Source organism: Salminus brasiliensis, chromosome 24, assembly GCF_030463535.1.
Source record: "Salminus brasiliensis chromosome 24, fSalBra1.hap2, whole genome shotgun sequence".
NCBI classification, from domain to species: domain Eukaryota; kingdom Metazoa; phylum Chordata; class Actinopteri; order Characiformes; family Bryconidae; genus Salminus; species Salminus brasiliensis.
Window position 1 is genome coordinate 14,995,385 of NC_132901.1, and position 25,677 is coordinate 15,021,061.

The window sequence follows — 25,677 nt, forward strand, 5'->3', positions numbered from 1 at the left end:
AGTCCACAGAGCAGCTACAGGGTTCAGACCATGGAGAAAACTAAAAATGGAGATGCATGTTTTTCATTGGACAGCGGTGATATACTCAGAGGGCCTATGAGGCACATCTGACAGGATTACAAGGGGCGGGGCTGGAGACAAGTAACACATGGTGGAGGTGGAACAAGGGCAGAGACAAAGACCAAAACATTGACACAGGACTATGCGCTATAACACATGATATGCAAGTAAACAAACAGACGAAGATGGAAAACAGGGCAGACACAAGGGCAAGACAGGGGGACATTGTTACATACAGTAAACAAAAACTAGACAACATAAAGAAAATGTGAACATGAGTACAATGGAAACAAACGACACAAGGCTAAGCTCAAAGAAACATGAGGCCTACTTAACGGCTCCTAGAGGCAGGGCTGGAAACACTGGGGCTGAAGAGGTAGCTGAGTAAACGCATGTGAGAACAGCGTTCTTAATAATGAAGTTTTGTGTTTACATCAAGTGAAGATTCATTATGTGTTTAAAAGGGTTTTACAGGTTCTTCCTCAGCGGAACCAAACAGCTGCTGACAATCCAGAGCCGGGACCAGGCTGCAGACAGACAGGCTAAACCGACCGACCGTCTGCCAGCTGCTTTGAGGCGTCACCCAGGTTTTACCGTATTGAGACTGTGCCTGTGCCCCGAATTAAACCCAAACATAGAATATCTAAATCAGCTCGTTTTAATAAATTAATTAGTGTTAAATTCTCGCATTCAAACGATAACAGCAGCACCTCAGAACTAAAGCTCGGTCTACTTCATATTAGATCATTCGATACCTCTGTATATTTCTGGGCTCGGCAAGCTGCCACTGTTGGGCCCTCTAGCAAGGCCCTTTACACTCTCTGCTCCCCGGGCGCTGGAGTTGGCTGCCCACCGCTCTGGGTGTGTGTGTGTACTCACTGCCCCTAGATCACTAGTGTGTGTGAGTGTGTGTTCACTACCACAGATGGGTTAAATGCAGAGGACACATTTCGCTGTACATAGCACAGTGACAAATACATGCACCTTTACCTTTAACCTCGAAAGCAGTCATTGTAAATGAAATTATCTGTGATCAGAAACCTAGACGTTTTCTGCCTCACTCAAACCTGGATTAGACCTGATCAATATTTAGCACTAAATGAAGCCACCCCGCAGGCTATAAATACATATATAGCCCTAGATTATCAGGCAGAGGAAGTGGAGTACGCATAGTCTACCAGAATACTCTAGATATTACTCAAAAACACTGTATCACCTTCACTTCTTCCGAGATTCTCTACATTAATATATCAAATCCAGCCACAAATAAGAATGCATTATAGTCTCCCGGGCCCTACCCTGCTGCAGACTTGGCAGCATGCAGCGACAAAGTTATAATAGTAGAAGACTTTAATATTCATTTTGAAAAAGCAGACGATCCATTAACAAAGATGTTTGTATTGATCTTAGATTCTGTCGGCATTATACAAAACATAACTGGACCCACACATTACTGTAACCGTACCCTAGATTTAGTGCTGACCCTGGGTGTTAGCATTGATCATCTAAATATTCTTCCTCAAAGCTCAGTAATATCAGACCATTATCTAATTTCTTTTGAGCTACATCTTAGGCAAAATGTTAATTTGTCGAGGTTCTCCTTTTTGTCGAGGTTCTCCTTTTAGGTCCAAAAGACACTAGAAATAAACAGAATAAATCAGACTTAATGTTAGACTTGGCTGATGCTTCTTCTAAAAATCTTCATATTCGACTCAGATTTATCATTTGAGCAACATATAGCTAATATTAGATGGACAGTTTTTCTACATCTTAGAAACATTGCCAAACTAAGAAACTCCTTATCTCTACAGGACGCAGAAAAAGCTAGTACACGCTTTTATTACCTCAAGGCTAGATTACTGTAATGCACTACTGTCAGGTTGTTCCAGCAAAAAAAAAAAATCATAGTGTTCATAGTGTGATTAATATCCAGGCTGCGATACCCGATCCATTAAAATATGCCTGTGTCGGCCCTGATCCCAGAAAGTAGCCTTTCTGTCGGTTTGGTTGCTGTCATTGTTATGACACAAACAACATTATTCGCTTCAAGGATGGTCATTATTTTGGCTCATCAGTGTATACTGTATTCTTTGCAAAAGCTTTTAGTGTTTGCAAAAAATATTGTACTGAAAAACTTTTTTTCTACTGCTAAACTACTGCTTCTCATGGTTCTGTTAAAGGTATTGCCACTAATTGGGTATGATCAAATCTGATCATAAAATAATAATATACTTAATATATATATATATATATATATATATATATATATATATATATATATATATATATAGTATATTATTAGTATAATATACTATATATATATATTGTAAATTGCGTAAAATAGAGTGTGAAAGTTTCATTTGCAGTTAAATAATGACAGTATCAGCAATAATGTCAGTAATAACAACAATCAAAAATAATAGTAATACTAACTGTCTATACAGCAGTTGTTTCTGAAGTGGGCACACTTATTATTTACATGCACACTGATGTAAACAAACACTGAGACTATCTGTCCATTTATCATAGCATAAATCGCACTGCACTTTTTCCTTATACCACTAAATAACTACAGCCCAAATATACAGACCTGGCATAGCTAATGCTGGAGAAGCTCATATACTCATTCTCACACTACACACTCACATCATTCCTCAAGTAAGACGAAGGAGATTTTGTTAACTGTTCATTTTCAGTACACACATGTGGACAAAACTGTTGGCACCCCTCGGTTAATGAAAGAAAAACCTACAAACCTTCGCTTCCTCTGGTCCATGTTGAGTGTGGTACACACCATGTCATCAAACAGCACAGTGACTACCTGTAGCCCTAAATATAGACCCACTGACTGATTACAAGAGTGTAGACACCTGTGATGCTAATTAGTGGACACACCTAGATTTAACATGTTCCTTTGGTCACATTATTTTCAGGGGTACCATCATTTTTGTCCAGGCCTGTTTAATGAGTTTACTTTTTTAAATAATTCTGTTGAAGCATGGTTCAAAAACTATGTCAGATTTTCATAGCATTTTTATTTATTATTACTTTTATTTATTATTACTTTTGTCAGATTAAAGTTATTTCTGGGACCATTGTGTTTTTTTTTTTTTTTCATTAACCAAGGGGTGCCAACAGTTTTGTCCACGTGTGTATATCATATTATGTCTATAAAGCCATTTCAGGCATGACCAGTAGGGGAGATGTGCACCATTTCTCAGCCAGATGTGCATTTCTTGGCCACTAGGTCAAAAAACAGCACCACAAAAATGCTGGAAACAAAGAGCAGAATTAATTTTACATTTTACATTTTTATAATTATAATTAATTTCCCTGACGGAACGAAAAAGCAAGAGGCACAATACAAACTCAATTACCCAATTGTAAGAGGCAGTAACTTTTTGGTAATGTCACCACGCTGCCTCGTTAGACTGTTCCATCTCTGTGACCAAGAGGATACTAAGAAGAGTGTTCATGGACAGTCCTGCTAAGGACCCGCACTACCTCGGCTGCAGCCTAGGCTTTGGAACGCAGCTATTGGCTCATGAGTTGCTGAATGTGTTTTTTTTATTATTAGCTCAGGACAGGACAGGCTTTATGTAAATTATATGTATATGGTGGCAAATTGGGGCGTGTCACTTGTGAATGGGCGCTTGTTTCCACAAGAGTTTCAGGAATCAGATGTGATGCGGTTCGTACAGCTTTTACTGTGCGCTCTCTAAATTTTCCCTTTACATTTACAGCATTTGGCTAGCGCTCTTATCCAGAGTGACCTATAGCTGAATCATGGTATACAGGTAGGCAATATGAGTCTTGCCCAAGGACTCTTATTGATGTAGCATGGTGAGCTTGCTTTGCCAGAGAATCGAACCAAAGCGGTATGGTTACCCACTACACTACACCACCCACTGTTGGTGTAGCAACTTTGCCCAACATTGATTAATAATCAAATAAGTGTCCTTTTACTTCCCCACAACCCCCAGCATATATATATATATATATATATATATATATATATATATATAAATATTGCTTTGCTTTATTCTCCCATATCCTCCACTTTTGTATTACATTTGTTTGCCTTTAAAGTCAATTTCTGATGCTAATGTGAAGATGTATGGACCAGAAACTGCCCATAAATCATTTTTACAGTACCATTTTAAAACATTTATCCCTAATAATTAAAATATCTGTTCCTGTAAGACTGACACATGTAAATGAGTTGAGGGTGAAATATGTAGATGAGCCTTCTTTTGATCTTTTAGATTTTTTGGTCATGAAGCAACACTTCTTATGACTTCTGCATAAATGGGCGGGGCTAAACTACTGCGGAGAGAAAAGGCGGGTGTATGCATAAGCAGGGTTATTGGTGACGTCACGAAAACAACAAAACGGGCTGTTTTTGGAGCATAGTTTATATATATATATATATATATGGACAGTAAGTGAACTTACATATTTAACAGTGCTTGCATATTTCATGAGACTACTTTTTAAGTCGTTGGTTTTCTGCAATAAGGGCCTTCAAATCTCTAAATGCTGTTTCCTGTTACTTTACAGACGCTGTAGCAATGCTGTAAATAAAAATGGACAAAACAGTACAGCATACTGTATAAACCGAAAGAAAGAGAGAGCGAGAGAGAGCGAAAGAGAAGTGAAGCGTTATAAATACTATTTATTTATTATTTATTATTTTCTTTTTTAGCCCCACCCGTTTTCCGGCAGGCCCCTCCTGCGCGGACGCTGGCTGATATTTCATAGTCACCTCATAGGCGCACTGCCTGCGAACGCGAGCTTACTAACCAATCCCGGCGCGGGAGGGCCTCTGTGGCGGCCAATCAGAGCACACGAGAGGCGGGCGTTCCCCGAAACGGGTGAGAAACGAAATCCAATAATAAGGCGTCGGGCGTCGTGAACGCGCACGGAGCAGGACGCGCCAGCATGGCGACCCAAAGGGACTTGAGTCAAATCGGCCACTGCCACAGAAAGACATGGATTAATATATTTCTGGGGATCCTCCAGCTGTTCCCGCCCTTCATGCCGCGCGGAGGAGCCCAGTTTCAAGGTCCGGAGGAGTTCTTTTCTGGTACAAAGAGCGAGAAATGTTGACAAAAAATGTCGGAGGGAACTGACTAACCTCACAGCTACAGCTACGAGCAGGGAGGGGGGAGGCTCTGGATCTGTGGATTTGACACTCTTTACAGCCAATTTGACCACATTATCCGCCTCGAGTCGCCTCTGAGAGCCGTGTCGATGTGGACGGGCTGTTTACATCGACGCCTAGATTGGCGGTGTACCGCGCTAGTGTTGAGCACGGTCGGCTTTTTGTATGAAAACAGCCGTTTTGCTGCGTTTCCTGTGTGTGTGTGTGTGTGTGTGTGTGTGTGTGTGTGTGTGTGTGTGTGTGTCAGTCTGCAACAAAGCTGCTCTGCAGTGGAGGCAAACTTCACGGCCCGTTGTTGTTTTGAAGCCTATAAGGAGAGTAACGGGCTGTTTTTGGAGGGTGTAGCACCTCTAAAGGTCCCCTGTGTGTGTATTTGGAGTGTGTCTGCGAGCCGTGCCTTTGTGCAGACGGGGACACATGCGCGCACGCTCGTGCATTGGCTGCTGCTTCTGATTTTTCCATCCCACCTTAACTGCTGCACCATTTAAGGTGGATCCGGGGTGTTTTAAAAACCAGAGGTCCGTAGATGCAGCCAGCTCCCCTCTTTCTGTCAGGCCTGAACTCACATGGCATCTCCTTGTGTCTCTCTCTCTCTCTCTCTCTGTCTCTCTCTCTCTCTCTCTGTCTCTCTCTGTCTCTCTCTCTGTCTCTCTCTCTGTCTCTCTCTCTCTCTCTCACAGCTCTGTCCGAAATGTCCAGCGTGGTGGAAGTGTGGCAGGCAGAAGAGGCGGATTTCTTAGTGCCCCCTCAGGTAAGCAGAGCTGTCCAGTAAACAACCTCATGAGCTGCCCCACACTGGCTAGTTCAGCAAGTTCAGGGGTCAGACATGGATCACATGTGATGCAGTCCTTCATGGATGGGTGTAGTGAAGGGAACTGTGAGAGGGGTGTTTGGAGGATGATATAGGGAGGCAGGAAGAAGTTCCCTTGGGGAGGGAGGGATGGGGGTGGGTGGGTGGGGTGGGGTATATATGAATAGACCCCAAGGCTGGAGGTTGTGAGCAGATCTCTTAGTTCTCTAAGTTTTTTTAACAAACAAGTAAACAGTGCAGTGTGATTGTTATGGGAGTGTTAGCCTGACCATTTCCAGCCAGCATGTATTTCCACTTCCTATCCAATACTGCAGTTATCTAATGAGACTGACTGACTGACTGACCAGCCGGCCGGCGGGCTTCGTTGAGGTAATTCGGGTGAGCTGTTTGTGGAACCGTACAGATCCATACAGGGGCTGGAGTTCACAGAGATGTCAGCTACCAACTGAACTGACCAACACCTCATTCTGACAGTTGACTGTGGGGACAGTTGTTTGGGGTTATCCTAAAGTTGGCATTTTACATGCAAACACACACTGTAATGACCAAGTCATGTAAGTTTTGGTCGGTCTGAATATATATATTTTAAAGAATGTAAAGAACAGCAGTCGAAATAAGATAAGATAAGATAAGATAGTCCTTTATTAGTCCCGCAGTGGGGAAATTCACAGTGTAACAGCAGAAAGGGATAGCAGGACACTCAGTTACAAAAATTTAGATAAATAAATAATTTACACTATATACACACAATATAGATAAGAATTAAAAAAGCAATAAACAATATTATTTACAGTAAAAGACTCTTAATTGCACATGGGGGTGGGATATTGCACATAGTATTGCACATAGAAATGTTCAAATTCAAAGTCAAAAAGTAATAAAAAGTAATAAAAGGGTCTTGCGTGACCCTTACCGGTCACTGCCATCACCAAAGGTCACCAAAGGGAATCATTTAAAATAGATTTTAGGTCATTTCTATTGGTCAATTGATCATGATATTTTTACACACATAAAAAACAGCAGCAGCCTGATTCACATGATCTCAAAAAGTGAAAAACATGTATGCTCTGACTCAGTTTATATATAATTGTCTATATGTATGTATTGCTAAATAGTGCTACTGGCCTCCAAACCACCCTTGAACCTGGCCTTACTCAGATTGAATAGTGCATTGGTGTGTGTAATGGTGTTCTCGTTGTATGTGAGAGGGTTCAGTGTGCTGGATGTGCTGTGCAGATAATGAAGCACTTTGCAAATGAGCTTCACTCTGCCGCTGTTACGTCTTCCTGTGCTAGAAGTTGAAGTGGGGTGTTGTGTGAATTCAGCTCGTTGTGTGTTTAAAAATACTTCCTCTTTGTTCACACGCCCATAGAGGGGTGTGAAGAGCGCAGGCGGTTTAAACTCGGGCAGCATGCAGCCCGTTTGCTTCACTGCAGCTTAGAAGTCGAGGCATGTGGTCATTATTTTCAAATCGCCAAGGCCGTCCACCTTTTTCGAGGGTTTACCAGCTTAACGTTCTGTTGAACGCGTCACGATAAATTGACTAATGGTCCAAAATTGTTTGGAAGGAAATCTATAAATAAAAGAACTTAAACTTCATTAAATTTGGGAATAAAAGAATTTTGACATTTTTTTGTGGACTGCTCATCTAATCTGTTAGTGATGTGAATGTGCTGTGATTTAATGTTTCTCGAACGTGCACGCATTAGCCTGTGTGTGCTTTTAACCAGCTGTTAGACACACTGCACACACTGCACACTCTAAACCGATCCTCTGAAATCACTGCTCACAGTATTAACAGGCCTGGTAATAATGCCTGTATATGGAGCCTCTAACAGAGCAGCACAGCGGCGAAAACAAAGGATCGGAATGGAGAATAGGCTTCTGATAAGTGCTGATCGATCAGTCCAACGATGGCTGGATTGACCCTAAAATACTAGAACAGGTTTAAGCATCACAAGTACATAATATTTATATTTATACTATATATAATCTAAACAGTTTCATAGCAATGTGTTGCCTGATCTTAATGCTAACGTTAGTTTATTTTTGAAGTTTAGTAAATTGTTCAATATTATAAAAGTACAATATTTTGAAGTCCCAGTCTTAACTTTGTAGCCATGTAACTAATGTTAGCGCCAAGCTAAGACACTAGCCACAAGCTAACATGCTAATTGTGATGCTATCATTTAATGCGTTGTGTTGTTGCATCCTGCAAATGGTAATGGTTAATATTAAGCATAGCTAATAAAGCCTCACTAAATTAAGGACGGTCTCTAATCTAATATAATATGATTATTTAAAAAAGATTCCACCAGTATGTCTATTAAATAACATTAAATCACATTAAAAGTAAAGCTTATGACTCAAAGCCAGTGATTGGCTGGGTGTTGTTTTTGTTATGGAAATGCGAGCGCGATAACGCTCCTTGCGTAATATGACACACACACACACACACACACCCACGACTCCTGAGTGCAGTGATCTCTCGGCCGGGTTCATGTCGCTGCGGGTTTGCCAAGTCGTCTCGGACTCCGATCTGATAGCCCTTGCGTAATTAGCGCAGCATCTTAGGAAGTGACCAGGGAGATGAAGAATGCTAAACATGCTGTTGCCGTTCCGCGCTGCAGCAGCGAGGATATGAGGATTAGCCCTGTTGCTAATGTCACTGCTGCTTTCTCACATTGCGGCACGATGCTGATTTTTCCGAGCGCCGTGTTTGAAGGCGGCGGTTGATGGCACATAAACAGGTGGTGGAGAATTGTTCCACTCGTTTGTAGCAGCTAAGCCAACGTGCTGTTTTCGTGGTCCGCTGTTTATAAAGCTAGCCACTAGCTTGTTTTGTGGCTTTGAGGACGACCACGATGAAGCATAATGGAAATTTCATTTGATCATTTTACACTTTCTTATTTAGTTTGTTTTGTTTTATTTAAAAAAGTCAGGGTTTGGCATAAATGTGTGTGTGGCAAAACTGAGACAGCAATCAGACCTAAGGAGGCTTCTTATCTGGGGGACTCTCACCCAAACTTTATTAAACATGTTAAATTTAAAATGAATTTAATTTTATTTTGCTCTCTGAACTTTAATATTTTTTACCTCATATCATCAACGCCATATCACTACAAGCCGATGGCGCAAACTTGGATCAGGTCCACAAAGTTTGTGGGGGACTGTAGGAGTTTCAGGAGTGCTGCCATCCAGATAAACTTTCAAAATCTATTCAGTAAATGTGCTGAGATCAGATTTGCCCCCATCATTTGATAAGGAGAGAAAATAAGGTGGAGGGTTGAAAGGGGGGCAGGATTTTCCAGTGTGTGTGTGTGTGTGTGGGTGATTTCCCCTCTAATTACAGTATGTAATTTGTTACTGAGCAGAATGGCACGGTCATGCAAGCTACACTGTAAACAGTGGAACAGCGCAGATGTTGATCTGAAATGGTTTTGAGGTTTGAACTGGTGGAAATGTCGTGTTCATAAACTGTTTGTTTAGTTTTACGTTGGTTCATTCAAAGCATGTGCTTGTTACCATTTTCTTTCAAAGGTTTAACTTTATTCTATAGTCTAACCACCACCCACTCTCATAGATTAGTTATTACGCATAAACAAATTTTATATTTACTTTTTATTATATTAAAACTTGATCAAGCAGAAAAGGTCAGGTTTGCATTAAGTGGTTTCCCAATAGTGCGATTATCAGCATTTGGGGTTTAAAGCACTTCCTGATTTGACTGGCCTTTTTTAGTCTAGATTTTAGTCAGAGTTGGTTTTTAGGTTGTTGTTGCCACACTTTGTCGCCACACCATTTCAGTGCCAGAGGAGGTCTCACTACAGTGGGTGGGCCGATTGTGGACTTGTTGGTTAGCTTGAAATGATTGGTGGATGTTATTGTGGGCCGATTGATGCGAGGCTCCCCTAGATACAGTAACTAATAATATAAATAATATAATAAATAATATACTGTCCAATACAATACTATATACAATACTGGGCAGTGGTGGCTCAGCGATTAGAGCGCCGGGCTACCGATAACAGGGTTGTGGGTTCGATTCCCGGGCTTGGCAAGCTGTCACTGTTGGGCCATTGAGCAAGGCCCTTTACCCTCTATGCTCCTCGGGCGCTGGAGTTGGCTGCCCACCGCTCTGGGTGTGTGTGTGTACTCACTGCCCCTAGTTCACTAGTGTGTGTGTGTGTTCACAACCACAGATTTTTAAAGGTTAAATGCGGAGGACACATTTACGTGCACCTTATCTTACTAGATATTTCTATGTGGCCATGATGGTTGTAATAGATTTCCCTTATCAATGCTTCTAACCTGGTTGCTGGCTTATATTATGAACTAGAACAGTGCTACCCATAGTTTTTTTTATTTTTTTTATTTTTAGTTAGTTTCGGTGTGAACCGAAAGTGTTAAGTTCTCATCAGTGCTGAAGATGAGTGGAAAGTTCACTTGCTGTGTGAACACAATAAGTACTTTCAGTTGCAGCTGGTTCCCTTTCAGGGTAACGTTAACAGAACTGAGTTTTTACCTATATATCAAAACACTCGTGGATATTTGAATTAATTTTTATATCTCTTTATATCTATACTTCAGCAACATCAAGCATCTGTATGGATTGCTATAAGGTGCTTCGTATAGGGCTTCTACTTATATGTAAAAAAAAAAAAAAAAATGACCCTGATTTTAAGGATGTATTTTGTCTTCAGGCATTTTCATATTTTTGTCATAATGCTTAAGGCTTATTGTATCAGGGCATGTTTACACCTCTACTTATCGTACTCTATCACTATAGATGCCTAACTTGTCATTAACATTACTGAACTACTGATCTTAAGTAAGGATCTATTAGCATTAGATATTAAACAATAAATATATATTTCATTATTAAACCAGGCTCTGTGGAAAATATCTAATATTATCATTTTTTTGTTATAATATGCGATAGACATTAGTGATAGATGAACAAGGGGTTGGCCTGACTACAATGCTTTCATTTACTATCCAAATCCACCAGTGAACCTATGTGCTATGTTGATGGTAAAAAGATGAAATTTTGACTCTTAAGTTTCCTCCGAATGGTTTTCACACCAAACTACCCGATCATAATGTTATAGTTGAGCAAGCATGCCCTGTACGTAACCCTAAGCCTTATCTTAATACAGAACCCAGCCCAAATCTTTGACCATGGGGGGGCCTGGCTTTGTTTCTGTACTATGTTTCGACGCTGTTTCTGAACCTGTCTTTTGGTTCAGTGTCTTAATACGACAGTGTGAACGCTAAACAAACCAGAACTGTTTCAATTTCCGCTTTGGTCCAAACTAAGAATCCAGATCTGCAGATATAAACGTGACTTGGACGTCTGTTATGGTGTGAAGAAGTCTTTGGCTTGTTTCAGTGGTTTTGTTTTGTTTTGTTTTTTTGGAGAGGATTGTGGAGAATTTTCCAGCAGGAACCAGCGCTTCAGATAGTAGATCTGAGTTAGTAGATCCCGTGGTAGTTAGCATCAGGGGAGTGTTTTAATGAAGCAGTGCTGTGCGAAACGGTAGCCGCTGCTGTAGGGTGTTACATAACGGACAGTCAGAAGGAGGAAGTGATGTGAGTGTGTGTTGAAGGAGAAGAGCTATAATGCACTGAGAGTGTCAGATTTCAGTTTCCGCAGAGCCCGGTTTCCTATGCTTTCTAAATAAATAGTGTATTGGGGTGCTTTTTTGGGAATCAGTCATTCAGCCAAGCCTTCTGAAGCTTCCTTTTTTTTTTAATTAGAAATAAAGATGTTAGGCTAACATTGCTTATCAGCACTAGAATGGCACTGTTACAATCTCAACAGCATGAGAACATGCTGATTCTTGATTTTAACTCAGAAGGGTGTCTGTTGGCTTAGCTTAGACTTGCAGACTTGCAACTGTAGGACAGCTGGATGTCGTATCTAGAATAGCAACAAAGATGCTAAAATTGCCTGCCCAAAAGGAATGAAGGTCTGGATGCATTGGATGGGTGTGTTTCTTTTATGGTGTTTGTTAGCAATGTTAGCCTAGCATCTCTCGTTCTAAACATGTCTTGGCTCATCAGCTGCACCTGAGATAAGTGTGAACAGTTGTTTGCTGCAATGCTGCATTTTTAATGTCAAGTTTCTATTGATATTAATTTTAAAAATAATCCACGACTAGGCTTTATCCTTGCCTGGGTAACCAGCTCTATATAAACTCATTTAGGACGGTTTTGTGACATAATGATGAGCTATTATACTAAATACTAAATGTCTCAGAAGCTTTAAGAATTGTGGATGAGTAGTAATGATGGTTCAGGCCAGTTCTGGGCACGCAGATTTTAGGTTCAACCAAGAGAAAATCTAAATGGATGGGTTGCAGCGAGCTCTGCGTCTGTCGTCTCGTCACAGGTTGGATTCTTCAGGTTGACTAATGGTCGCTGGGCTGGGCCGGGCTGTAAATAGTGAAGTCGATATATGTGGCAGGATTGATTAAGCAGTCCTGTTGGTTTGCTCTCAGCAGTTTAAGCCTGACTACAGCGCCAGTGAACTGTATGCTAATGAACCGTGTAACTGATACCGGGGGAAATGCACTTCATAGTTTGTGCCTGGTCACCTGCTCTGGAGGCCATACACTCATCCACGGGACACTTACCTGGACCTGATGCATGCCACACAGGTTTCATAGGCTTTAAATGTCAGTGTATCACTAAGTACTGTTTTTTTTCTGTTCCTATGGAGACCCAGTTTCATCTCCATGGAGTTTGTGTGGTTTGCTGTGGTTACTGTGTAGGCAGATCTAGCTTTCAGGTCATTTGGTGTCTAATGTAGGTATAATATACACACAGGCATGTGTGTGCATGGGTCTGTCTATCTGGCTGTGTATCTACAGTGTTTATGCACCTGTCTACATGCATACAACAACAAGCAAACCTTTCCTGCTGTGAATAGTTAAATGATTGGAGCATGAACTGATCTCCAGGTATAAACTTAAACATGAACATTTTAAGAGAGATTAGTGTATTATAATTGTGTTATATAATTATAATTTTGATGTATACTTTTGGAAAATGTGTATAATGTGAGGGGGGTGGGTAGGAAAGGGAATTCCCAATAGATTTAAGCAAGCTCTCATACCTTAATTCGCTTGTTAGGGCTATGGCTTGTTAACGGTCATCATTAGGAAAGGCCAGGTGATGCAACACCAGCACAAATATGACCTTCATGAAAGACTCCTCAGTAGAAAACCTTTCCTACATCCTCGCCACACCTCTCCAACTGTTAAGCATGGGGATGGATCGGTCATGCGTTGGGCTTTTGTCGCAGCCATTGGCACAAGGAACATTTCACTGTGGAATAGTGCAGCAAATTCTGGAAGCAAACATCACACCACCTGTTTAAAAAATAAAATAAAGCGCTGTAGATGAATGAGGAAGGTTTCTACAGCAGGATCGTGACGCTGCTACAGTGTTGTCCAAAGGTTGCACTGTTTACTTTTTTTTTCTCAACAACGTTGTCGCAACATTTGGTGCACACCGAAACACCGGGTTGTCACTATGTTTTCATGATGTTGTCGCAACGTAACCGCATTTGTCTGGTTGCGGCATGTATAAAGAATATACCGTCAGTTGGAGCGGAGTGGAAACCGATCGTCATGGGCAAAGGATGCGATTTGACTGATGTCCAGAAGGGAATGATAATAGGGTACCAAGCGAAGGCTGGTAGCATCTCAGGAAACCGCTACCTTCTCACACACTGAATGTCTCCCAGTGGCATAACATGTGCTGCCACACGGGCCATGCAGAGCTGTCGACGTGCCACTGTGGACCAATTAACCTCTATAATGAACCACTAAATACAATCCATGCTGCTACATCTTGCTATGGTCATGCTAGCCAATGGGGTTATTCCCATAATTAGTTAGATGGTGCTAATCTTCTGAAATGATATATATTCTGATTCGGAGGCTAATTATAAGCCGATTTTTCTAGATGTCGTGACGTGTGATTCACACACAGTGCACTGCAGCCGCTGTGTATAATACAGTGTACTGAATCAAAGTGTGGATGCTCATTGTGTTGGATGAGTTTTCTTTCATTCTTCTGTCTGTGTGTGTCTGTGTGTGTATGTGTGTGTGTTTTAGATGGAGAGAAAGGTAGCTGAGGCAGATGTTTGGATGGATTGATGTGGTTGAAAAGCGTACATGTGCCATCTGTCCCTCAGTGTCTTTTTTCCGTCTGAGCAGCTGCTGATATTTACCCTGTGTTAACTGATTGTCTTGAGTTGAACTGAATAAAAGACCAACAAGATCTAGTTCTGTGGAAACCTACCGGGCCTAACAATTCAAAATCGATGGCTGCCTTAAATGGAAATTTGGTTATCTGTGTAATCGTGGAAACACAGCTGATTATTTAGTGCCCCATTTGTGGTCACGTGTGGCTCAATACAAAAGTTGAGGCTGTTTGTATCCTTTTGAATAGTTACCATTTTGGAGATACTCTCTATGTCTAAATGTTTGTGGACACCCCTTGAACTGAATGCATTCAGCTACTTTACTTTACTCCCTGTAGAGAAGTGCTGCCAATAGAATAGGACCCTCTGGAGCAGATGAACATGAACCTATTTGCACCATGCTGCCTAATGCCAGGCATGGGCTAGAGGGGTGTAAAGCCTGTGTTATCTGGAGTTACGGGGGCTCCATCCAAAACTTCTGGGATGAGTTGGGAATGTGGTGGGGTCGTCCAACATCCTGATCCTGAACGCTCTTGTTGCTGAATGTAATCAAATCCTTATAGCATATGCAGAGAGACAGTTACTCCAATGAAGGCACCATTTATTTCTGAGGAAACAATGAATGAACAGGTGTCCCAATACATCTTGTCCTTATAGTAAATCATATTTCAGTCCAGATTATATGCTGGCCGTATAATAACTCTTTTATCTGATCTGAATCTTTGTGTTTATTCAGATAGGTTTGTTGACTGTGACCTAAAAAGCAAAATCTGTATTGCAGAATTTCAGCTGAAGTCTAAAATTATCCCTAAGCTTCTAATGTAAAAATAATTTATTTGGAAAAATATACTAGTAAAACATAGGAAGGGAAGTTGTATTTAGGGTTTAATATCTTCTGAAACAATGCTTTTTCCATAAAGACTTAAGTGCAGAAGGCTAATTATGTCCTTATGGGGACATTATTTTACATTTTTACATTTGTTGTTTTTACACCTGTCAATGCATTCATTGTTCACTTTATAGGACTTGTTACATAGAGAACTGACTAGGGGACGAACAAAAGCCTTTTCAGACACTGCGTTTGGAAGCAAAGCTATATGAAAAGTGATTAAACAAATAAACGAATGAACGAATCACACATCTGCCATATGAAGTGTTGAACGATAGCTAGGATATGGATTTTGGAAAATACATGCTGTAGTTAAGGTGTTTACGCACTGAGTTGTGTATTAATAATTAAATCTGAATCATGTGAATGATTCATCACTGAATCATCACAAATTTCTTATTTATTTTATTTTATTATTTTATTTTTTTGGTTGCCATTCTAATATAACCTTACGTTTTATATATCAAACTGATGTCCGATATCTGTGTGTTCCTGTGGTTCTGTCTACTGGTTGAAAAGTGAATGGGAGTTCACTGGAAAACTCAACATGGCGTCTGTTTATGGATAAGGTTGTGCCTTTCAACTAGGGCTGGGCGATATGGTAAAAACACTGAATCATGATATTTAAAGAAAATTTTCCCGATATGCGATATTTATCATGATACATTTACATTTAAGGCATTTAGTGCATTTAACGGATGCTCTTATCCAGAGCGTCTTACAAAAGTGCTTTACTGTCTTAGATTTGATGTTACTAAATACACAAGTCAGTGTGGAGACCACAGTATTAAATTAGAAGTAATCACAGTCTAAATACACCAGCAGCCACAGATACCTAAGAACTACTATTCAGATACTCTTCTATTTTGAATAAAAACAATTGTTAGTCAACATCTGTGCTTCTTTTAATTAAACCAGTCTAATTGCTCAGTTTGATCGCTGTTCTTAAAGCACTAACAGTATCCTCCATATGCTTAGAAAAGCATATTGTGTTTCACAATAACAAAATGTATCACAATGCGATAAAATGTCATCATATTGCACAGCCCTACTTTTAATGGAAGCAGGCATCTGAAGTATGATACCTCATACTACCCGAAAGCTCCTCACAGAAAGTGATCACACAAGGTGGTTATGAATGCACTGCCTGACGCCAGAAACACTGTTTTACCATAGTTTTGCGAAGGCTATGGTTTGAAGCGTAATTTTTAAAATGGTGGAGTGCTACAGGCAGTGCACTGTGCGGAAAACATATTTTTCCATATTTGCCACCATTTAGCTGTAATCAACATCATAGACATGCTGCTTAAAATAGTAAGTAAATTATATTTGTGCTCTATTTCTGTGGAATGCATCAGACACGCTGAAGCTGTGTAAATGTGCCTGCATACCTGTGCAATGTACAAATTTCCTGAATGTGTTTTTTTTATTTATTTATTTTTATTTTAGGCCGTAGAGGAGCGAAGCCCTGAGAGTCTCCCCCAGGAGGACAGGTGAGCTGTTTTTTGAGCACATACACTCACATACACATTTATCCCAGATGATGTCAAACTCTGTATGAAAGGGGAGAGAAATGAAAGAGCAAAAAAAGGAACCCAGACAGGGAGAGGGAAGTAAAAAAGGTAGAGGGAGAAAAGAGAAAAGAGGAAGAAAGATAGAGAGAGAGCTGAGGAGTGAAAGGAGAGCGAGCGAGCGAGCGAGCGAGTGTGTGTGTGTGTGTGTGTGTAGGTTGTGAAAGATGTGTGTGAGCTGTAGGTTTGTATTTTTCCACTCTTATGTGTGTGTAGTTTATTGTGGTACGGCTCAGTTCACATGTCTTTTGTTATGTGGTGCACACTGTGTGCCTTATTGGAAATATTATTCACATTATTTCCACATGAATAAAATATTTCTGTAAACATCTGGAAGGAAGCAAACTGTAAGACAGAACTGCTCATTTGCTGCAATAGAGCTTTAATAAAGTAAAATAGAATTATTATTATTATTATTATTATTGTTATAAATAGTGTAATAAATGTAAATAGTGTTTAGGCCCAGTTGGGGGGCGGCTGTTATACAATAAGGTTGTGTATAAGCAATAACCTACCAATACAATATGCATCACTACACAGGGTTATGACTCATTGTATTGTGATACTATAAGCAAGATGATTTTATTTATTTATTTATTTATTCATTTCTTTATTTTTTATAAATTTTAGGAACACTGGGTATCACTTTGCTTGGATAGTCCATTTATTGATGCTTCATAGACGCTCACCTGACTTCCAACTAATCTTCAGCTGAGCTGAATTGAATATAACCTATTGAATATAACCCTGATCCTCACCTTAACCTTACTAATCAACCCTAAGTCCTAACCCTAACCCTATCCTTTACATTCAGCTCCCAGTTCAGCTGGAAACACTGAGCACAACACTGCTACCTAGTGTTCAGGGTTCAAATACAACACAAAATGAACCCCAGTCTGCCACCGATCTTTACATGTAAACTATTCATTAAAAAGCAGTACTATGTTTTTGAGAACCGAAATTGAATTACAAAGATATATATATATATATATATACATATATATATATATATATATATATATATATATATATATATATATATATATATATATATAGTCATTTTCACACACTTGTAGCATTTGGTTACAAGGAAGCTATTTGTCCAAAAAAATAAAATAAATAAAATAAAGTTTTATGCTGATGAATTACGCTTTTCCAAACCTGACTTGTGCGCCCCCTAGTGGTGAACATCCAGCTCTGCTGTGTCTGTAGCTCCACCTCAGTTGATGAAATGAAATGGAGAGGAGTGTTCCCTCTATTACGTAGCGGTCAGCTGTGACTATTTCCTGAAAATTTCCGCTCAACACCAGTGGTCACCATGGCGTCATACGAAGCAGATAAGCCTCTGGTTGGCTGCTTTCTACTCTGCCCCTGCCTTATTAAGCCCCGCCTCCGCTCGCTTGTTATTGACGGAGTATCGTGCATTTGGTTTTACGGGAGGGCTGTATGTTTCTGCTCCGTTTGATCAGCAGCAGTACTGTAACCGGTGTTCAACAGCGCTCTCTAATGTAGGAGGCTAATGCACATGTGTTAACTTACGTGGTGTTAGTGTTGACTTTTGGAGAGAGAGCGAGTGTTTAGTATGATGCTCTCTCAACCCTATACATTTCATCTGTGTGCTAGCCTGCTTTCCGGAAACGCCGCCTGGATCAGTATCGGCCCAGCGTTAATGCTCAATGCTGATGAACTGTGATTGGGCTGTTTGATCAAATTGCCACTTTCATTTCATTTGGAGCTAAACTTAGCCCAACTGGGTTTACATAAATATTTCCTCAGTGTCCCTTTAGTTTTGTCTTTTCTGCCTGTGTGTGTGTGTATGTGTGCTTAATAGAAAGCTGTCACAGCTGCTGCTGGTTAGTATCAGTAATGGAAATAGCAGAGAGCAGTGTGTGTCTGTAAGGACTTTCTTCCTGATACACTCCTACTCTGCCTCACCACACCTAAAATGGACACAGGACACACTGTGTTCTGTGTGTGTGTATATAGGTACATTCTTGTGCATTTTCAAGTCTAAAATGTCCTGGCAGAACATTGAACAAGCAAGCTGAACTGGCTTGGCAAAGCAGCTGATGATGCTACAGCTGTGAAGTGTTTAGTTTTGTAACGTTTTAATGTTGTACATAATGAGCTAACTGCTGTGTAGAGTGTGTATACTGTTAAACACACTGTGTGTGTGTGTCTGTTTGAAGTAGTATTCCAGGTGGTTGTGAGGGTTTTTGTAGTTGGCTTCTTTGATACTCTGGATAGTTGTTGCTAAGCGGTTGCTAAGCGGTTGCTGTGGTAATGCATGAGGTTATTAAGAGAGTTGATGCTAGTGTTTTAGTCGGTTGTTGAGATGTTATAGGCAGTGTCTGTGGTATTGTGCTGTGTTGGTAAGTGGTTATGCTGGTATTGTAGGTGGTTGCTAGTCATCGCAATGTGGGCATGCGCAATAGTCATATCGCAGGATGTGCAACGCCATGTAAGGCAAAGCAATTTTATTTGCCTCGCATGACGTTGCACATCTTGCCATGAATACTGGGCATGCCCACATTGTGATGACTCTGCTAAAACGATGCTAATATATATTTTTTTTAAAGTGCTTCTTGCTAAAAAAGGAAAACTTTGGATACACTGAGTGTATTAATCATATCATAACATGTTGGATCATTGTGTCGTGCAGCGTCATGCAGTCCTTGATGTTGCGAGATCATTGGAATGGTATGTTGGGGGCTTGCTAGGGTGGTGCTAGGTGCTAGCAAAGCAGTTGCAACGGTTGCTCGGGTTATGCATTGTGGTAGCTAAGGTGTTTAAGGTGATCTCTAGGGTGTTGTCAAGCCAACATAAACGAAAGTACCCCCAAATGCCGCCATGGGCAATGTGAAGGGTATGTTTTTTCCACACCGTGAAGCGGGGAATGAAGGAGGTCTCCGAGCTAGCTGTTCATTTTCTTCCCATAGTAGTTGGGAGCGGTACGAGGGCGAGGTTAAACATCACGCCTGCTTGGGCAGGGTGATCTCATCTAAAAAAAAAAATCAGAAATGGTTTTAGATACATGCACTGTATTAAGTATTAGTTATTAGGAATTAAATAATCTCTAATTTCCTTCCACTATCAACTTTCTGTTGTATCTGCTTTGGTAATTTTTATCATTAATGTTTAAAACAGTCTGGCCAGAGGAGGATGGGTCGGGTCCCCCTTGTGAGTCTTGGTTCCTCCCAAGGTTTCTTCCTCCAGCTCTGAGGGAGTTTTTCCTTGCCACTGTCGCCGTTGGCTTGCTCATGGGGGTCTTTGATCCTTCATGTTATTTCTTCTTTCTTCTCTGTCTCTGTCCTTTATTAACTACTAATTATGTAAAGCTGCTTTGTGACGACAACAGTTGTAAAAAGCGCTATACAAATAAATCTGACTTGACTTGACTAATATGTTTATGTATGTGGTTTCTGAGGGACGATAACGTAATGCTAATCCTGCCCTTATTTGTATGTTGGTGTCCGCTAACTTCTTCAGTTATCAAATGTCTCTTTGATCCTCAGCTAAATGTAGGCTAATGGTATACATTAGATCTGTGTAGCTGCATATTGTCTGATTGTTGTTCCTGCTGTAAGTAGCTTTGACACTAGCATCTCTGTACCCGAGGCTCTGTTTGATGTGTGGTTCTGTGGAGTTTGTGTTCCCACATATGTAAAGCATACCTCTCTCTCTGTTCCTTTTGCGATTTTTGTGTTTAGTCATTTGCGGATCTGCTAATCGAAAGCCCCTGTGTGGCTTAACGTGATGAGACCACCCCACCCCGCTCTGTGCAGCCATGCATGCATGTGCAAGCCTTTATCTAGCTCACAAAAACCAGAAGACTAGTTACTTTCACTTTACTTGTACTTTCCCCACATCCTCTGCTAGTGTTTGTCTTCAGACACACACACACACACACACACACACACACACACACACACACACTGTCCACTATCTATCTCCAGCACATGCTCTACGCACTGTGGTTAGCACTTCTGGCTGCTAAAAGCTAATCAGCGCCACACACCTTTAGTGATCAGCACAGTGCTTTTTACTTTACATTTTATTTCACTTTGCTAATTTATTCACTTTGTAAAAGCATTCTTTTTACGCTTTACTAATGCTCACATTTTATGAATTACTAAAGCTCACGTTTTACGCTTTACTGAAGCTCACGTTTTACGCTTTACTGAAGCTCACATTTTACGCTTTACTGAGGCTCATGTTTTACGCTTTACTGAAGCTCACATTTTACGCTTTACTGAGGCTCACGTTTTACGCTTTACCAATGCTCACGTTTTACGCTTTACCAAAGCTCACGTTTTACGCTTTACCAAAGCTCACGGTTTACGCTTTACTGAAGCTCACGTTTTACGCCTTACCAATGCTCACGTTTTACACTTTACCAAAGCTCACGTTTTACGCTTTACCAAAGCTCACGTTTTACGCTTTACCAAAGCTCACGTTTTACACTTTACCAAAGCTCACGTTTTACACTTTACCAAAGCTCACGTTTTACGCTTTACCAAAGCTCACGTTTTACGCTTTACCAAAGCTCACAGTTTACGTTTTACTAAAGCTCACGTTTTACACTTTACTAAAGCTCACGGTTTACGTTTTACTAATGCTCACGTTTTACGTTTTACCAAAGCTCACGTTTTACGCTTTACCAAAGCTCACGTTTTACGTTTTACCAAAGCTCACGTTTTACGCTTTACCAAAGCTCACGGTTTACGCTTTACTAAAGCTCACGGTTTACGTTTTACTAAAGCTCACGTTTTACACTTTACTAATAATGTAACTAACAATCGCATGGGCTAACCTTTACTTTTATACTTTACTGATGCTTGCCTTTACACTATAGTAATACGGACATTTACATTTACTTTACATCTTCACTGCATGGAAGCTGCTGTTAGCATCTTGCTAATATAAACATGTAGATGTTTGTTTGTTTGTTTTTGTTAGCTGAAGTCTGATTTAAACAGTGGTATAAATGTGTTTGACTTTTCAATAACCTTTCAAAACACAACCCTAAGTAGTTTCCTGTGACAGCTCTGGCAGTTGGCATGAATTCAAAAATGGCAGGTCTGTGGTTGAGGTTGGTTAACGCTGGGTAGGGCAACCCCACACAGCCGTGCTCTGTTTCTCCTACACTTCAACCAGAAGGAATGGGAAGAGTTATGTCACACACTCACTCGAACACACCCCCACACAAACACCAAGGCAGCTACAGAAAAGCGCTGAACTCTGCATTAATTATACACACCCTTGCAGCAGTTGTTGATGTTTTGGTAGCTTGCTTTAGCTGTTGCAGCTAGCTTACGACTACATTTACATTTACGCATTACATTTATGCTCTGATCCAGAGCGACTTACAGAAGTGCTTTGCTATTTACCCAAGAAAAACCTCAGCTGGTTAGAATAGACTAATAATTCAAAGATCCTCTAAGTTTTAGACTCTACTAAACACAAGTCAGTAAGGAGACCACTCTGCTATTCGTCCAAGTACTCTCGGAAGAGGTGGGTCTTCAGTCTGCGTTTGAAGACCGCGAGCGACTCGGTTGTTCGGACACCCAGGGGAAGCTTGTTCCACCACTTTGGTGCAGGACAGAAAAGGCCAGGACGCTTGTCTTCCGTGGATTTTGAGGGATGGCGGGTCGAGCCGAGCCGTACTTGAAGCTGGAAGGGCTCTTGGTGCGGATCGGCTTTTGACCATTGCCATCAAGTACGGAGGGGCTGGCTGGTCCGTTCTTGGCGTTGTAGACCAGAGTCAGGGTTTTGAATCAGATGTGGGCAGCAGCTACGGGAAGCCAGTGAAGAGAACGCAGCGGAGGAGAGACATGGCTGAATTTACGAACGTTGAAGACAACCCGTGCTGCTGCATTCTGGATGAGTTGCAGGGGCCTGATGGTGCGTAAAGGGAGAGCAGCCAGAAGAGAGTTGCAGTAGTCAAGTTTCGAAGTGACGAGAGACTGAACGAGCACCTGGGCGACTCTCTAGAGAGGAAGGGTCGAATTAGCTTAGCCTACATAACTAGTAGCAACTAACTCATCGCTAGTAAATTGTCACGCTGCATTTGTAAAATTGACACTGCGTGTGTACATAGACATTTGTCTGGAACAGCCCACGACTTACAACTGATGCAAGACGTCGAATAGAGCTGATACAGATGTGCAATTTCACACACAAACACACACACACACAGCTTGTCTAATCCCTGTAGAGAAAGATTGCCAATAGAATAAGACATGAACCTATTGGTACTATGCCTAATGCCAGTTATGCACTAGAGCTGTGGAGCAGTGGAATTGTGTTCTCTTGAGTGATGGAGCTCCATCTAGTCCTTTTGATAGTTGAGGAGGTGAGAAAAGCCTTCCCCGGCCAGTAGAGACCGTTACTCCAACAAAGCAGGAAAAACATTGTCCAGTAGTTCAGTAGTTAATTTACCCAGACGTAGCCTTGATTTACAGGTAGACTAGTCAGCTGTCCCTCATGCTGCCAGTAAAGCCTAAACCTGACCTGTATCCATTAGTTTGAGACCTGACCAAGCTTGTGACTAGGATACAGTTCCATTTATTTCCTGCTTTATCAGCCAGTTCACATAGCGGCTCGATGGAAGTTGACCAGGTTCTCCTGATGTTCACGCCACCCCTGACCTGGCAATGTGTAGAAAATAGATGCACCATATCTGTGCACCAGATGTAGTGAAATCATGGAAATGACTGTAGTGTAACTAATGGAAATATTTTGTGGAAGTGAGAAAATAGATGCAGCATACCCATGGGAGCAAGTGTGGTGTTACCATGGAAATATTGTGATTTTTCACTCGAAACGGATGAGTCTGCTTCCTGAGACCTGATGCTGTGTCCTGAAGATGGCCTAAATTGTAGACCCTGTGTGGTATAGCCAGCTTTTTGTAGAGCGAGAATACCTGCCTCCATCACCCACATTCAACCAGCACAGCTCAACAGCCCAATAAACGTGCTCTTCATGTGGGATATCGGTTCAGTCAGCCTGTCGGCGCGTTGCTGTGGTTTGCATGAAATAAATCAATTAACGTATGAATGAACAAAGAGTTGTCACTGTTCCTGGAGGCTGTTACTACGGTAACAGTCGCCAAGTACAGGTCTCAGCTTGCGAATGCAAATGTCTAGTGCAGTCGGTGTGGTGTAGATATAAAAATAATTATAGCATAGGCATGGAAATGGGTGTAGAGTAACCATGGCAATTTTCTAGCATAACCATGGCAGTTGGTTAGGTGGAAGCGTGGACGTAGAAATGAGTGTAGTGTAACCATGGGAACTGGTTGACGGCACTGATCCATATATCAGTGATGTAGTTGCTCTTGTAGTAACCAGCTAATGGTCTAATCTGTTCGTCATCTAGATTAACACTGTACATCACTTAGAAAATGTATGATTTTCTAATCCTATTAGATTATTAATTATTATTAATTGTATAAGTGTCATATTCTATATTTTGCAGCACTAGATATAAGTGTTGCTTGACCCTTATTTCCAACACAGAGAATATTGAGCAGCCTGGCCTCTCTAAGTTTAAAATCCACCACAGACTGTGGCTCTGACACACACACACACACATACAGATCGCTCAGAGTCTAATGTTTGTCCAACGGGTGCTGCAGTGTACAGCTCTCTGGGAATGGACTTGAGGAATTCAGACAGAGCACTGGGGCCGGATAAACCACTGCTGTAAAACACACACTGCTTTTAACAGGCATTTTAAAGCGACAATTCGGCCAAAAATCAAACTTACCCGGTTTCACCCATTACCGTAAATGTTGGCCATCAACTGAGATGTTTGTTGCCTGAAGTCTGCTTCTGTAGGTAATGCTAGCCAGTTAGACCATCTGCTAAAGAACTCCTATGAATAATTGTGTCCAGTCAGTGTGCCCTGAACCCTATGTTTTAAAATGTACACTTTATTCAGTGGACTGACTCATCCTCTCTACAGGGCCTTAACTTTCCGAGGAAAACCACCAGCTCCATTTATATCCACACCGACTATTTTTTACACTGGCTGAAAATCCATTGTAGCGCTTTATGTCCTCTGGGTGTATTATTGCATTAAACGTTGGAGAGTGGCTTTAACGCTGTGCTTACATTGTAGACGTTCTCTTGATCGCTATAATGGTGAAATATGCATGTTTGAGTCAGGCTTAGAGGAGAAAATAAGCTCTGTGTTCTGCTGTGTGTGTGTGTGTGTATAATGGTCCATGCAGGCTAGGCTCTGCTCACACTGTTTACCGGACGTTTGTTTAATCAAATTTGCTTTGACTATAAAATTTCACCCGTTGTTTTTTGTCCTTCTCTTGGATTGAAGCACACGTAACTGCCTCTGTGTGTGTTGGCAGTGTTGGTAGGAGGAGAATGTTATACACTGCAGGAGAAGGAGTGTAAATAAACACACACACACACACACACACATTACCTAACATGCCTTACATGTCCAGAAGTTGTCCTGAAGTTGTCTGTGGGGAGGATTTGTTTGCATTCAGCCATATAAGTATTAATGAGACGTGTTTTTAATATCATTGTTGAGAAATTAGAAATGAATGTCATTCCAGAATCGGTGAGGTTTACCCTGTTATCATATTACCTGTGCTGTGAAGCAGGAGCACTGTTGTGTTTTTGAACTTTGGCCCTGTTTGCTGCTTATTGATGAGGGAAAGTGGGTGTGGTGTGTGTGTGTGTGTGTGATGTTGTCGGTGTGGACAGAGCAAGAGCAGCTGTTGCGTAAGACTGAATACACGTTCTGTTGTGAGCTGTTAGCCTCTGATGTAAAACACAGAGGAAAAAGCCAACTGTGCTGATCTACCGTTTTTTTACAGTGTCCAAAAGTCTGTGGCCACCCCTTCTAAAGAATGTCAGCCACTTTGCAGAGAAGTTGCACCCATAGCTGACAGATGTGCAAATGCGCACACATACACATACAGCTTGTCTAGTCCCTGTA

At 41.1% G+C, this 25,677-nt stretch overlaps 1 protein-coding gene across 3 annotated transcripts in view; it reads left to right on the forward strand.

Moving 5' to 3' along the window:
- The first annotated feature begins 4,978 nt into the window (after positions 1 to 4,978).
- The window catches only part of tmem131l (transmembrane 131 like), a 58,772-nt gene continuing 38,073 nt past the window's right edge, over positions 4,979 to 25,677 (forward strand). For 2 of the 3 annotated variants that reach the window (XM_072669701.1, XM_072669702.1), the window contains exons 1-3: positions 4,979 to 5,146; positions 5,905 to 5,975; positions 16,589 to 16,632. In XM_072669701.1, the coding sequence (XP_072525802.1) occupies positions 5,002 to 5,146; positions 5,905 to 5,975; positions 16,589 to 16,632 (260 nt within the window). In that variant the 5' untranslated portion in view covers positions 4,979 to 5,001. The remainder of the gene's footprint in view (positions 5,147 to 5,904; positions 5,976 to 16,588; positions 16,633 to 25,677) is intronic. The other variant, XM_072669703.1, reaches the window with a different exon arrangement.